This window comes from Bombus affinis, chromosome 12 (genome assembly GCF_024516045.1).
Source record: "Bombus affinis isolate iyBomAffi1 chromosome 12, iyBomAffi1.2, whole genome shotgun sequence".
NCBI lineage: Eukaryota > Metazoa > Arthropoda > Insecta > Hymenoptera > Apidae > Bombus > Bombus affinis.
The window spans coordinates 9881257-9894836 of NC_066355.1; the positions used below are offsets into that span (position 1 = coordinate 9881257).

Here is a 13580-nt window from a genome sequence, read left to right on the forward strand (position 1 = left end):
TTTATGCGTAAAAATTGCACTTCAGATTCTTACCACGATACGGCCGAACGATACAATCAATCGTCGATGGAAAGGAGAAAACGCATAAAGTATATCGGCAAATACTCGAAGAACACCGTGCGAAGATCACGCAAGCATCAGAGAATACGGATAGAGTCGAGAGCTTTTTAGCAGCATTCGACGAACAAATGAGGAAAGAAAACGGCACAAAATCCGAGTTTTTCACAGAACCCCAACTGTACCATTTATTGGCGGATCTCTTTGGTGCTGGAACTGATACTACTTTGACCACCTTTCGTTGGTTCCTCTTATTCATGGCTACCCATCCTATGGAGCAGGTATGTCGCACTCTCCTACAACTCCTCCTACTATAATCTCATAGCAAAAACAACCTTTGTCCATATTTGTCTTTCCTCGGAAAAGCAAACTATTTATCCGATGATAAATTCACGTAAAGGCAGTTGGACCGTCTATCACTTCTATTTACTCTATTATTCACAGGAAAAGATACAATCGGAGATGGATCTATGTTTGAAGGAAGGGGAGCAGCCGACTCTAGACGATAGAATCGCTATGCCTCGTCTCGAAGCTGCTATAGCCGAAGTGCAAAGGATAAGGACTGTTACACCACTCGGTATTCCTCATGGAACATCAGAGGTACCGTACCGTTCACAAATCGAATGCCACTTTCTCGATGGGAAATTTCGTCTGTTTAGGATATGCAGATAGGTGATTACGATGTACCACGCGGTACCATGATCGTGCCGATGCAGTGGGCTATTCACACCGATCCTGCTTACTGGCAAGATCCTCTCGAATTTCGACCCGACAGATTCCTATCCGATGATGGAAGTTTCTTCAAACCGGAATCGTTTCTCCCATTTCAAAGTGGTAATTATCTTCGACTTTTCTCCCGCTCCTTCTCTTCTCTCGTTCACCTTCTCTTCGTGATATTATAGATACGTACTTTCTGCTTCATCGTATTTATTCGAATAACAAATACCTGCTCGACGCGTTTTTTCTTTTCTCCCCCTTTTATTTCGTTCTATTCTCTTTTAATTTTATTTCGTTTGATTTCATTTTGTTCGAAGGAAAACGCATTTGCGTCGGAGAGGAACTCGCTAAGATGGTACTATTTTTGTTCGCCGGGAGGATACTGCGTGCATTCGTTATATCCGTACCACCGGACGAGATCGTCGATCTCGAAGGCGATTGCGGCATTACGTTAGTCCCGAAACCACATCGCTTGATGTTCGTTCCGCGACATCAATAATTAACGATTATAATCGATAAAAGATGCGGATCTAATAGATCGACTATTGTAATACGCTCGATCATCGTTACAAGTTACAACTATCACAAGCGTGTTTTACGAAAATATACATTTTTCATAATTAACCTGGTCGAACGATCGATCGTTTAGAAAGTTTTCGTCCAGCGGATAAACGAACGACTCTTTCGTTTCTCCTTTTCTCAATCACGCCTCCCCGTTCCTCTCTTCCCCCCTTTGTTGCTGTTCGCTCCTTTTTTGTATCTGTCTTTTTTCTTAAATACCTGTTCTTTCGTCTTGGTCGAGCTATATCGCCTGTCATCCCGAAAGTTCAGCTTCCGCCCACATTCCCGTCCCTCCATCTCTGGCTCTCTTAATCTTTTCGTCAACAGGTATATTCGTGAATTCGGAAAACACAAAATCGATTCCCCGTAACGCACAAAAGGTATCCCCTTCATCTTCTTCGTAATTACAGTCTTTTTCTACTTTTTTCCCTTTTTCTTCTTCTCTTTCTAGCGAAACGGTGTCTCAAGCGTAATACAAACCGAGAGAAATATGAAATAAATACGAAATAAATTGTGGGGAAGGAAAAGCAAAAAAGAGAAAGGATCATCGACTACTGGATCGAAATAAAACGGGGAATGTAATTTTCAGCTCAGAAAAAGTCACGAACATAATCGTGACGGTCGTTTCGTTCGTGAACACGACTCGCCGAGCAACAACGTACGCACGATGCGATACGAGGCAATGATTGATTTTCATGAAATACAAAATATCGATTTATTTCGTGCGAAGAGGAGACACACGTATTATCAATTACAATTACAAGCTTGGTCATATGGTCGTTAGCATTGTTCAATGATCGTTACAAAAAAAGAAAAATAGATAATAACATTAAGTAACACAGATTCGCGGTCGGCGGGTGAACACAATGCGGTGCTCCGCAATTCGAGCATGTAACATATAAATTTCTTACTGGTGAATACAAACGAAGCATCGACGCGGTGATATGTACGTGGCGTTAAAGCTCACCGCGGCAAAAGGAAAACGTAAGAGGAACGATGAAGAGGAAGAAAGATGACGGAATATAAAGAAACCAGGGGGAATCCGCGTCGATGGTTCGTCGGCTTTCGCCGGACACGCAACAAAATATATCTTTGGAAATGATTTTACGATCGCGTTATCACAGGAATCTCGAGGGTCCCATGTCCTAAATTCGAAATTCACAGCCTTAATCTTTGCCCGCACCCAACGGATCGAGTTCGATGTTGGTCTTGAATTCTGAAACGCTACGTAACTACACTGTGTGTGGTGTCGCAAGAATCTCGTTCTAACTTTCACGAAAATCACTGTTCTAGGTCAACAGCCGCGTCCATCCGACGCGCAGCCCTACGATCTAATCCATTCGAATTTAGTCGCGTCGAAACTTTCGAACGATAAGGGAAAGAGAACTCGTTTAGTCGAAGACGATCTCGCGCTCTCGTTCACCGCCTATTATCAAGATAATACCTAGATATGTACATAATATGGTAACCTACGAATATCTGTGCGCACACTCACAGCGTACTTCGTTACACGCTCTTTTGTTTTTTCTTTTTCCTTTTTTTCTTTTTTCTTTTTATTATTAACTCGAAATTCTTAATCTAGCATTTACCACTATCGCTATCGTCGATATTGTCGTTATCAATTATCATTTTACCAATACTATCGCCTGTACTATTGTTGCCGCTATTACTTTTGTCTATTTCTATCGCTACCGCTACCACTACCACTACTTATTTCTAATACCGTTACTAATAATTGATTCCTCTTATTATCATTACTATCTAAAAGTCTTTTGTCTCTTTTTACGTCCGAGACTGCGTCAACACAACGATCTCTAGAACGTGACGGATCATCGTTGACGGAATTGTTATCGAAATCGTTCTTGTATATTGTATGCAACGAATTTGAACATGTACACGCAAACTTCTCGTATCATTCAACCGTATACACACGTTCTATACCGACATACATTTTATCAAATAACGCTAATGACTAAATGCGAATAAATAAAGAGCGAAATGTTACCCTAAATATGTATAAATGCTGTCTAGTACACGCAAGGAAATTAAATAATAGAAATCGAGAGTGAAACGACATTTATGCGATAGGTAGATGAAGAGAAGAATAAGAGGAGGGATAATGGAACGCATTCGAATGAACTTTTCGACGACGATGTGAAATCTTGTAGGGCTGATTAAGGATGGACAAACGTACGATGGATCGTATTAGATCGTATTGAATCGTATTAGATCGAATTGGATCAGGTTGGATCGTGTCGGGCCAAGTCGGTCCAGGTCGGATCGGTCTCGTTAGGAACGATTACCGTGCTCCGTCGATCGTTATGGAGCGTTCGAAAAAGCAGGAAACTCAGTGACTGCCGATATTCCGCAGAATAGCGCCGGAGGGGATCACATCGTTGCTCGCATCTTCGATGAGATCCAAATTTCTTGGTACCAAACAAACGTCAAAGGGGTCAGGCGTGACGGTGACACCGGCGTTGCCGCGCAAACTCGGCAAGGACGAGCCCTGCGGCGATCGCAACTCGAACGTGTGCATCAACGAACTAAAGAACAAGAATAACTCCATGCGTGCCAACACATCGCCCAGGCACATACGTCTGCCGACACCGAAAGGCATAAAGTATTCCGGTTTCTGGACTTTACCTTCGGCCGAGAGAAACCGACTCGGTCGAAACTCCTCGGGCTCCTCCCAAAGTTCTGGATCCATATGCACGGCATGCAACAACGGTACCACTTGCGATCCAGCTGGTATCGTGTAACCGTGCAACGTCACATCTCTGAAACATTTTTACACCTTTCAATCTTAACTATCTCACACGTTCCATCGAGATCGTGATTCATCCATTCATTCATCGCGGCGCCCCAATACTACGAAAATTGTATATCTATATCGGCGCCTCGTCTTTGTCCTTTTCTCTTTTGCTCGTCCACTCACCGCTTTACAAGATAGCAACGTTTTTCGAAAGCAAATAACCTAATTAGCGACTGGTTCGATTTTACTTTCGCTTTTATCGCGGTATATCGATAGATATTAACCCAATTGAAGAAACCCAATTATAGCAATGAGACGAAAGAGAGAATGATCTCGCTCGATATAATTCGATTAAAAAACCAGGTTGGAAATACGACCGACGAATTCTCGTAGGAACCGTGTTAACAGTGGGGTTTGTAGACGATATAATTACCTCGTCGTTGCGTGTGTGGTTCCCAAAGGGACAATACTCGACCGCCTAAGAACCTCGAGTATCGTCGCTTCGGTTATCGGAAGAAAAGGTAGATCCTCCAAAGCAGGCATCCTCGATTTTCCTACCACTTGGTCCAATTCTTCCTGTACGGCAGTTGCCGCATCCGGATGATGTAGCATCAAGATTATTGCCCATTCGAGCGTGGTCTTCACCGTTTCCATACCGGCAGAGAACAGATCACCGAGAATTTGTTGCATCTGGCGATCTATGAATAGTACGAAAAAAAGAAAGAGGTGAGTAGTGTAAAACGAAACGCGATTCTTACGAGCGAACTGCGAATGTTTATGGAGTTCTTTGTTAAATTTCGTACGAAACCAAAATTTATCGACATCGTTCGTTTAAACCCAGAAGACAAATTCGACGTACGTCGCTTCCTATCTTATATTAGCTTCTCTATACGTATTTATATCAAAAAGCTCATGCTCGTTAACAAAGGAAATAATCAAAGATAAACGAAAACAGCACGCAAAATTATACGAAATATTTAATATCGTTGCGACATTTAATAAACAAATTTCCATTTCTTTGTCCATGAAAATACGAATGAAAATACAAATTTTCATAAATATTCGCTGTCTATGTACGAGATATATCATCGGTGCACTCTCACCATGATTTTTCCCTTGAAAGAGCGTAGTCGCGCGACCTTCTCCCTTCGCTTTCTCGATCTCGAGCAGATAAGCGTCGACAAGGTCTCGTAAAGTGCTTTCGTCGAACGTTGCTCGATGTTGATCGACCGCCTCTTGGAAGAAATCGGCCATTTCCGCGCGATTTTCCGCAATCTTGTTGCGAACCTTTTGCAGGCAAGGCAAGTAACGCATCACAGGAATAAAGTTGACAGCGGCCATACTACCGAACAGCTTGAAACCTTCCTCGATCAAGTCCATGAATCTTTTGAACCTTTTGTCGCCATGTTGGAAACGCACTCCCATTATAATGGAACATATAACGTTGCTGATCGACATTCCAAGGGAAGCTGAAACGTCTGTCGGTGTTCCTCGTTTCGTCACCAATCCACGAAGGAACGTCTTAACCTCGCGCTAAAACCAATTAGAAATTATTCGTCTCTTTTTCATTTACTTGATATCAAGTGCAACGAAGCGAGTATTATACGAATGTACAGTAAAACCTTGATTATTCGGATACAATCAGGACGCACGCTGTTCGAATAATCGGATATATTGGTTTTTTTTTTTTCATAAGAACGTCGTTTATCTCGAGATACGTTTAAGTATTAATATTAGTCAGAAATAAAGATTTGCGAGCAAAGATGTATTATCAGTTTCAGTTGCTATTTATATTTCTTAATCTTTCTTATACGGCCGACTATTCTTAAACTTCTCATTAGTCGATCGTTTGATTAATTTTACTCGGGTTCTACTGTAGTACGTGGAAGAAAAGAAAAGCTATAAAAAAAAAAAGGAAAGACGAAATTTTGTAAAACGCAGCGCTCACCATGATTCTCGATTCCATAATTTTCTTCCCACCGCCCATATAGGTCATGCCGAAGCCTCTGAGCTTATCGTGAAGAAATTTTCTTTGGTCTTTCCACATAGCACCTTCGGTGTTGATAATACCTACGAGAGAAAAACTCTTGAGCTTCAAAAGTCAAGAGAACTGACCAGTTCGTAGAACGAAACCACTTCGAACGAATAACGCAGATTCTACGTGTTTTAATTCGTACGCAGCGTAATAATATAATAAATTATCTATAAACTATACAAGCTTTCCTGCCGGTAATCACGGAATCGAAAGAATCGGTGACGCGAAAAAAATAATCTACGAGCAAGATGAACGCAATGTATCGAATAACGAAAAAAAAAAGAGGTAGAAGTCAATTGGTTAAAAGTGGAAAACAGGAAAAAAAAAGAAAGATTCGGCGATAAAATCGGACGCACGCATACAGCGGCGAGATAGTTGATAAAAATGTGAGAAGAAAAAAAAGGGAAGAGATAAGAATCTAGTGGGAAAGCGTAGAGTGAAAAATATGCGAGAACACGAAATCGAGATAGAGTTAGTTATCGGAAAACGAGCATGACAGGCGTCACGTGTTATACACTTACCATATCCACCGAGGATGTTGATGAACTCGGTATGCGGTCTGCCAGTAAACTCTTCCCGACGAAACGTGTCGCGAATCGTACGATGATCGCTAAGAACAACCACCAGTTGCGTTCCTAGTCGAGCACTGAACATTGGACCATACTTCTTTGCGAGTTCTCCGTACCGGAGGTGAACGTCGCCTTTCAAGAATGGCAAATAACCAAACACGGGTACACCCCAAGGCCCTGGAGGCAAAGAGCGCACATACCTAAGCCATTGCATGCACCTTACTACCAATAATACACCTAAGAACACGAGAAACGTGTAAAGGACCTCGATTCTCGTGCCACCCATTGCTTGCCAAGCCCATTGTGTCGCGTGTTCCACTAACATCGCGCTATATTCAATTACGCTTTTATAATAATACGTTTTGCGTTCGTTTCTCCAAATATTTCGGGAACGAAATTTCCCTTCGATTTTTCCAATTCGAAATAGGAAGCTTTTTTCTCTCAAACCCTTAATCCCGATACACTTTTATTCGTTTCTTCCTTCCTCTCTGTATTCTATCTTTTCTTATCGTTTTAACTTTCCCCCGGCTTCGTAAATTGAATTTCTACCCCTCTCTCGATTACTTTCTCTTTTCGTTATCACTTCGACCTCTTCGGCGTCTAATATTATACACAACCTTCGTTGTTACTTCCTATTCTTTCTCTTTCTGCTTCTTTTTCCTTTCTTCCCTCTCTCCTTTCTCCGCGTAGCACCTTCTTCCGTCGCCTCTTTCGTTCTTTCAACCCTGTCTCCTATCTCCGCTTTTCCCGTCTCCTTTCGCTTTCTACGCCCCTTTCTTCCTTTCCTTCCCTCTTTCTCGCTTTCTTTCTCTCAGAACTTCTTCGATCCCTTCTCGTCACGACACGTTCGCACGTCCCGACGAAAAACCACCGGTCAACCTTCCCTCTGGCTGCTTTCGTATCGGCACGAACACAATTTTCCTACTCGAAACGATGCTTCCGAAATTCGCGGCTTTAAGTATCAAATCTGACTAGGCTGGTGGGGCATAATCTGGAGGGGAATATAGGGGAATAGGAGAGGAGAGGGGGGAAGGAGAGTGCGCGCGCGCGCGCTTCTGTGTAATGCGTATGCGTTTATGCGTGTGCGCGTGCGCACGTGTGCGAGAGAGGATAATTGGAGCGATTTATCAAAAAATGAAACAAAACAGAAACGATGGAAGAAAAATCGTCGATGCCGATTTAGTAACGATTGCGCAACGATCGAGAAGGCTCGCCGAAAAATCAGATAAAGTGAAATATCGCGAGACGCGGTGTCCGCTGTAACGGATAGAGAAAGAAACCGCGAATCGTATCAACTAGCAGAGACAATGAGTAGGAAAAACGTGCACGCACAGGTGATAAACGCGCTCGCTTGTTCTTACGCACTAGGGGAAGAAACGTGGTGGGAGAGTCAATGGAAGTATGGGAGAAACGAGTGACAGAGAGAGAGAGAGAGAGAGAGAGAGAGAGAGAGAGAGAGAGAGAGAGAGAGAGAGAGAGAGAGAGAGAGAGCGAGTAAGAGAGAGAAGAGAGAGGAGGAGCTGGGCAATTATTTAATGGAATAGTGGAAGGTAAAAGAAGAAAAACGCATCGGAGTGGAATAAGAGTGAAGAAAGAAAAAAGTAAAGGAAATAAGAGTGAGAAAAGAAAAAGAATAAAGGGAAGGAAAAAAAAAGTCGGTCACAGCCGCAGCCGAATTCACCGGCGCTCGCTACTTCGTGAATCGTGCGAGCCACGGGAAGATTGAGTGTACACTAACATACACCTTCTTGTCCTTGCCCGCTTATATAGTGACTCATCGAGTACCGGCCCCCCAGCGGCTTTAAATGGCCCCCCGGATGCCTCCCAATTGCCCCCGGCAGTCCCTGAATATGGTGGGGCAACGGTACAAAGAGGAGCAGAGACGGACGTAAAGGAGCGGAAGGAGTCAGGTAAGACGGTGGTCCGTTGAACGAGTTACGGTGACACGAAACTCGGTGGGGGTACGACACGAGCTTTGCCTTCAGGGTAGTGGACCAACTTCCGTCGAGGGTGCAAGGGCGGACTCCTTGTACCACAGTCTCGTTGGTCGAAGACCACGAGGTCTCTTCTACCGCCACCATAGAGTGGGGGCATTCGGGCCCCCTGCAGGGATTCGAAACCGTCAACCTATGGTGGGGATCGCTATCACCAAACCCAACGGTGCCTCTCCGTTTTACACGCAAAGGATCCGCTTCGGGTCAGCTATTCTTTCGATCTTTGCTTTGTCGTCCCTTCTCCTCCTCCTCCTACTACTACTCCTCTTCCTCCTCCTCCTCCTCCTCCTCCACCTCCTCCTCCTCCTCCTCCTCCTCCTCCTTCTCCTCTTATTTTTCCTCCTTCTCTTTCTCCTCCTCCTTCTCTTCTTCTTCGACATGCGTTATACACATACAATGGAAAAGGGACAAACAAGAGAAAATTAGAACAGTGTCGCATAATAGATACGCGAACAAGGCGAAATACGCTTTGCGCTCTAACACGCGAAGACGTCTCCTTCTCTCTTGATTTTCCTATTTTTTTGTTGAAAGTCTAGTTTATTCGATCGTGAATCGAATCGTAACCGATTCGATCGAGCCGCGAATTATTTCTCCGTTCAAAGGATAGAGCGCATTTTTCCTTTTCAGCAGATACAAGGTCGTAATCGCGAACATGAAAGCACGTTACGAGAAACGAGCGTGAAACAAGCGATAAGACGAACGATCGTTTAAGCCGCAAGATTGTTTCTTCAGCGTTTAAACGAATCTCATTTTTCACACAGCTACGTATACTGACACAGACCTGGCCACCGCTGAACAGTCTCGCGGTTCTTCGGCGGTTGGGTCATTGACCCAGTTCGTATTCTTTCTCGATAGCCATGTCCGGTTTTCACCAGGGACGATACCAGAAATATCCCTTTTGCCATCGAACACATACGCGTTCTCTGTAGTAATGTTCGTTCGAAACCGGGAAGAACGCACGCTCGTTTTACTGCACACGAACAACACGTATTCCGCCGAGTGTTGTCACTCTGCGTCTCGGCTCCACGTTTGCTCGATTCGACCAAAAATAATCAATTTATCGCTGTTAATCGTAAAGTTCAAGGCCTCGATTTCATTGGAAACAGCAACGATAGCTTATTTTCCCATACATTTGCCTTTCTTCGCAACAAGATGTAACTTGACGTAACATCCTCGATGTAAAAACGATAACGGGAGAAACGTAAGAAAAAATGGATCGGATCGTCTTGTCTCGTCGAATCGATCTTTGTCACTTATCTATTATCTACGCTATGTGTGTCACGAGTTACAGCTTCGATCGTTTCGATACCACCCTGTGATATTTTCATTGTTCGAATTCCGTCTTCTTTACGGCAACATCTTCTCTACGATAGTAATACATGCACAATATAGTAAGACGATTAGCAACAGGTTTCACGACTTTTCTTCGCTTTCTGCCAAGTATGTCCAAGAAGAAGCATAAGTCGTGTAAATTGGTTGCGAAAACCGATGCGATGTCACTCGACGATCCGATTACGAGTCGCCCGTTCGTTTCACTCTGTAAAATTCGAATCATCGTAACAAGATGATGAACGTTATTCGAGTATAATTAGCGTAGGATTTTCCTCGGAACAATTTCGAATGGAAGGGAATAAGAACGGAGATCGAAAGAGGCGAGTATGAATTTCGATTGATAAGAATTAGCGGGAGAAGACACGCGCGATGCGACGACAGCGATAGAAGCAGAAGAGTTCAATTATTATCGGACGCGTACATCGAACCCCCATCGCGAGACGAAAGGAAAATGATTCACCGATTAATACAGCAGGCCAATAACAGATATTGATTCGCCGAAACCAAAAAGAGTTACGATCGACTTAGCCGGAATATTGATACGTCCAAGTGCTACGCGTGTCTCGAGATAAATATTCGACCTTCAGAAACTTTAAACATGCATCGTATGTTTGTATGACTATTCGTTTCCTCCTGCACGTACATCTATACGATAATTTTACGTATCTCTTGGAAAGTCGTCTTTCTTGTTTTTTTCTGCGCGTCCAAGATCCGTCCGTAATCCAATCCAACCTATCGACGACGTAAGAATCGTTTCGTAACATTGTTCCGATTTTTAGTCGCGCGATTGTCTCGATCGAACGATCTCACGAACGTACGGACAAATTTGACTCTGGCTCTTTAACGATTCGAATTTCACAGAGTTTACTTTTGGAGAGGTGGGAAGAAACGATGCGACTCGGTTTTCTCTCGGTGTCGGTCCAAAACGGAAGAACATGGTCGTATAAAGGAAAAGAGAGGAAGAAGATGATGTGCCGCTATATCGTACTGATAGTTTGACCGAGTTATAGTTTAACCAGAGTATAATCTCATCTCACACGTCATCTCCCACCGTTATCAGCTACCGATGCTTCGTCAGTTCTGGTTCAACTTTCTTGTCCCCTTTCTCTTATCGATTGCTCCTCGCTCGATAAACATCGTAATTCCTAATTCGACGTGTCCGATCTCGTCACACTGTAGCACCTAGCTATCGGTGAATTAAACTGTAGACTTTTCGATAGGAGAAGGAGACAGGTGAAAAGGGGAGAACTAGTACGCTACCATATACCGAAGTCCTCGTACTACTATATGTATAACTGTTACGGATCGTGAGCATGCGTGCACGTAAACGTGATCGATTCTTCGAATGTGTGCATACGCGAGAAACAACTTGCTCGCGTAATCAAGTTTGCGATTTCTGATTGTTTACATGCGAGGGCATTGCCCGGATGCCGTTTACCTTACGTACATTCCAGGTGTTACCACTCCCTCCTTCGTCACCTCGCGATTCCAACCTCCTACCGCCTTCCAAGGAACCTACAACGCGTACACGAACCGCACACGATCCATTCGCACTCACGCAGTCGTTCCCGCTTGCAGGTACTAGCGATCGAGCCGATACTCGACTAGGAGATGCATGAATATTCTGAAAAAAATTCGAATTATAACAGCGGAACGAGCCCACCGTCGGTCGAGTAGAACAGCCATTTCGCACGCTGACCCATCTAATCCCCGCTACCACTTTTCTTCGACTATCGCGTGCGTTTCGACGTTCCAATTCGATTCCTCTTTCGTCGTGTCCACGATTTCTCCTCGCCTTCTGTTCAAACAGAACGAAACCGAGCTGCTCATTACCGACCAGAGAAATTGCAACGGCAGATATCACGCGAGAGATAACTCTTTCGAAGATAAGAGAAAACTTTCGGCATTCGACGAAATTCACGAGTTATTAACTCGTAACTGACCGAAGATTAACCATGTAGAAATTAATGAGAGCGATTAACGTTACGAGTAAGCGTGTGAATATGTTTGAGCGATAGGCGAGAATAGATAATACAAGTTGCAAACATTTCATTTTCTACGCAACGATTAACAACCGATCGAGTTGATTATTTTTCTCAAAGTTTGGCGTGAAAAGAAAAATTCTATGGCTGGTCGATTTACGGACAAGAGCGGAGAAATGCAACGTTGTATAGATGTACGAATATAACGCATGTATAAATACAGATACAGAATGAAAAGGGAGAACGAGACGGGAAACGGGTCGTGTCAGGTAATTTTTAGCGATACCTACGCCCGCACAATCCACCTTCGAACGGGTTTCCTTTCTAACGGCTAATAACGGGCCCCGGACTCCGGTTGGGTACGAGAACGCGGTTTTTGACCGTCCGTTATTCCTTCTTCGAACCTTCTCCCGAATCTTCTGTGGAAGCCCCCCGTGGGACCTTCGGTCGATCCGTTAGAAACCATAGTGGAGTCTCGCCACGCGGCCGTATTTTAATTCTTGGCGGTCGAATGTCACTGCTACGGCTGCTTCCTCGCCCCCTTTTCGACTCTTCCACCGACCCCTCCAATTCCTTTACGTCCGCATATTGTCGATAAAGATCGTCGTGTAACCCTGTTTACGCTTTTACCCTTTTAATCGTTTACTTTGATCTGATCCAATTTCTCAGTCATTATAAATTTCATAGCAATCTCGTAAACACCGTTTTCTTTTGACACGGCAACAACCATTTACCCTAGGAAACTTTCTATTTTTTTAATCGATCGGATACAGATTCGATCGCCACTGCGCACAGCTCGTGTCTTGACTAATTGCGATTCGCAAAAAAGGACGTCGTACATATTGCGAGCACGTGTAATATACGTGCGAGTACGTAACACTCGGGATAATGCCGGGTGAAGGACCGAACCGTGCATCGGATGGATGAACTGGTTGTCCGGTTGGTCGTGTGCTCGGTTGCTCGATTGCTCGATTGCTCGCTTGCTCGCTTGCTCGCTTGCTCGCTTGCTCGCCCGTTACCATCACTGACCACTGCCAATGGGTCGATAACCTGAGACCTCTTTCGCAGCCGAAATTTTCGAAGCTCGTTCTAGCATGTCGAATCGAACACGAAACACGGAACACGAGACGTGGAACACAGAATATGGAACATGGAACACGCAGACCACGTAACAACATCTTTTCCTCCTTGCCTTTCGTCTTCTCTGTCACCTTCCAGCTGCGGGGCTGCGGCAGTTCACCGCGTGCCCAATTTACAGCCGAATTGGCGCGCATTCCGTATCAACCTCGATTCCTTTCCGTCTTTCTTTTCCGTTCTTTTCTTCCCTTCCTTTTTAGAGTGAAACGTCGCGCCGAAAGAAACGCCGACGATAACATTCGAAGACACGATCGCTCGAGTGGCATCGTCGTCGCGCTAATTCTCTTTTCTTTTTTCATCGGTCTGCATACACCGAACGATTCTACTTTCCAACGTAATAGATCCCCTTGCGTTACGTAAGAAGCGCGAAACCGGTGGATATGTGGCTCGCACAAACGATGTCGTAGCACGATGGCTATACTCGGTCACGAAAACGACAGGGAA

General features: G+C 44.2%; 2 protein-coding genes across 3 annotated transcripts in view; one reads left to right on the forward strand and one right to left on the reverse strand.

Annotated features, from left to right (window-relative positions):
* The window catches only part of LOC126922375 (cytochrome P450 306a1), a 60635-nt gene extending 59237 nt beyond the window's left edge, over positions 1–1398 (forward strand). For both annotated transcript variants that reach the window (XM_050734919.1, XM_050734918.1), the window contains exons 5-8: positions 26–338; positions 502–657; positions 717–891; positions 1092–1398. In XM_050734919.1, coding sequence (XP_050590876.1) covers positions 26–338; positions 502–657; positions 717–891; positions 1092–1273 — 826 coding nt within the window. In that variant the 3' untranslated portion in view covers positions 1274–1398. The remainder of the gene's footprint in view (positions 1–25; positions 339–501; positions 658–716; positions 892–1091) is intronic.
* Positions 1399–2036: 638 nt separating this feature from the next.
* LOC126922374 (cytochrome P450 18a1) lies at positions 2037–7833 on the reverse strand. Its single transcript, XM_050734917.1, has 5 exons — positions 6644–7833; positions 6036–6157; positions 5191–5620; positions 4521–4785; positions 2037–4112 (listed from the first exon to the last, which is right to left on the reverse strand). Exons 1-5 carry the CDS (start codon positions 7014–7016, stop codon positions 3683–3685), a joined length of 1620 nt encoding a protein of 539 aa, XP_050590874.1. The 5' UTR covers positions 7017–7833; the 3' UTR covers positions 2037–3682.
* Between the last annotated feature and the right edge of the window lie 5747 nt (positions 7834–13580).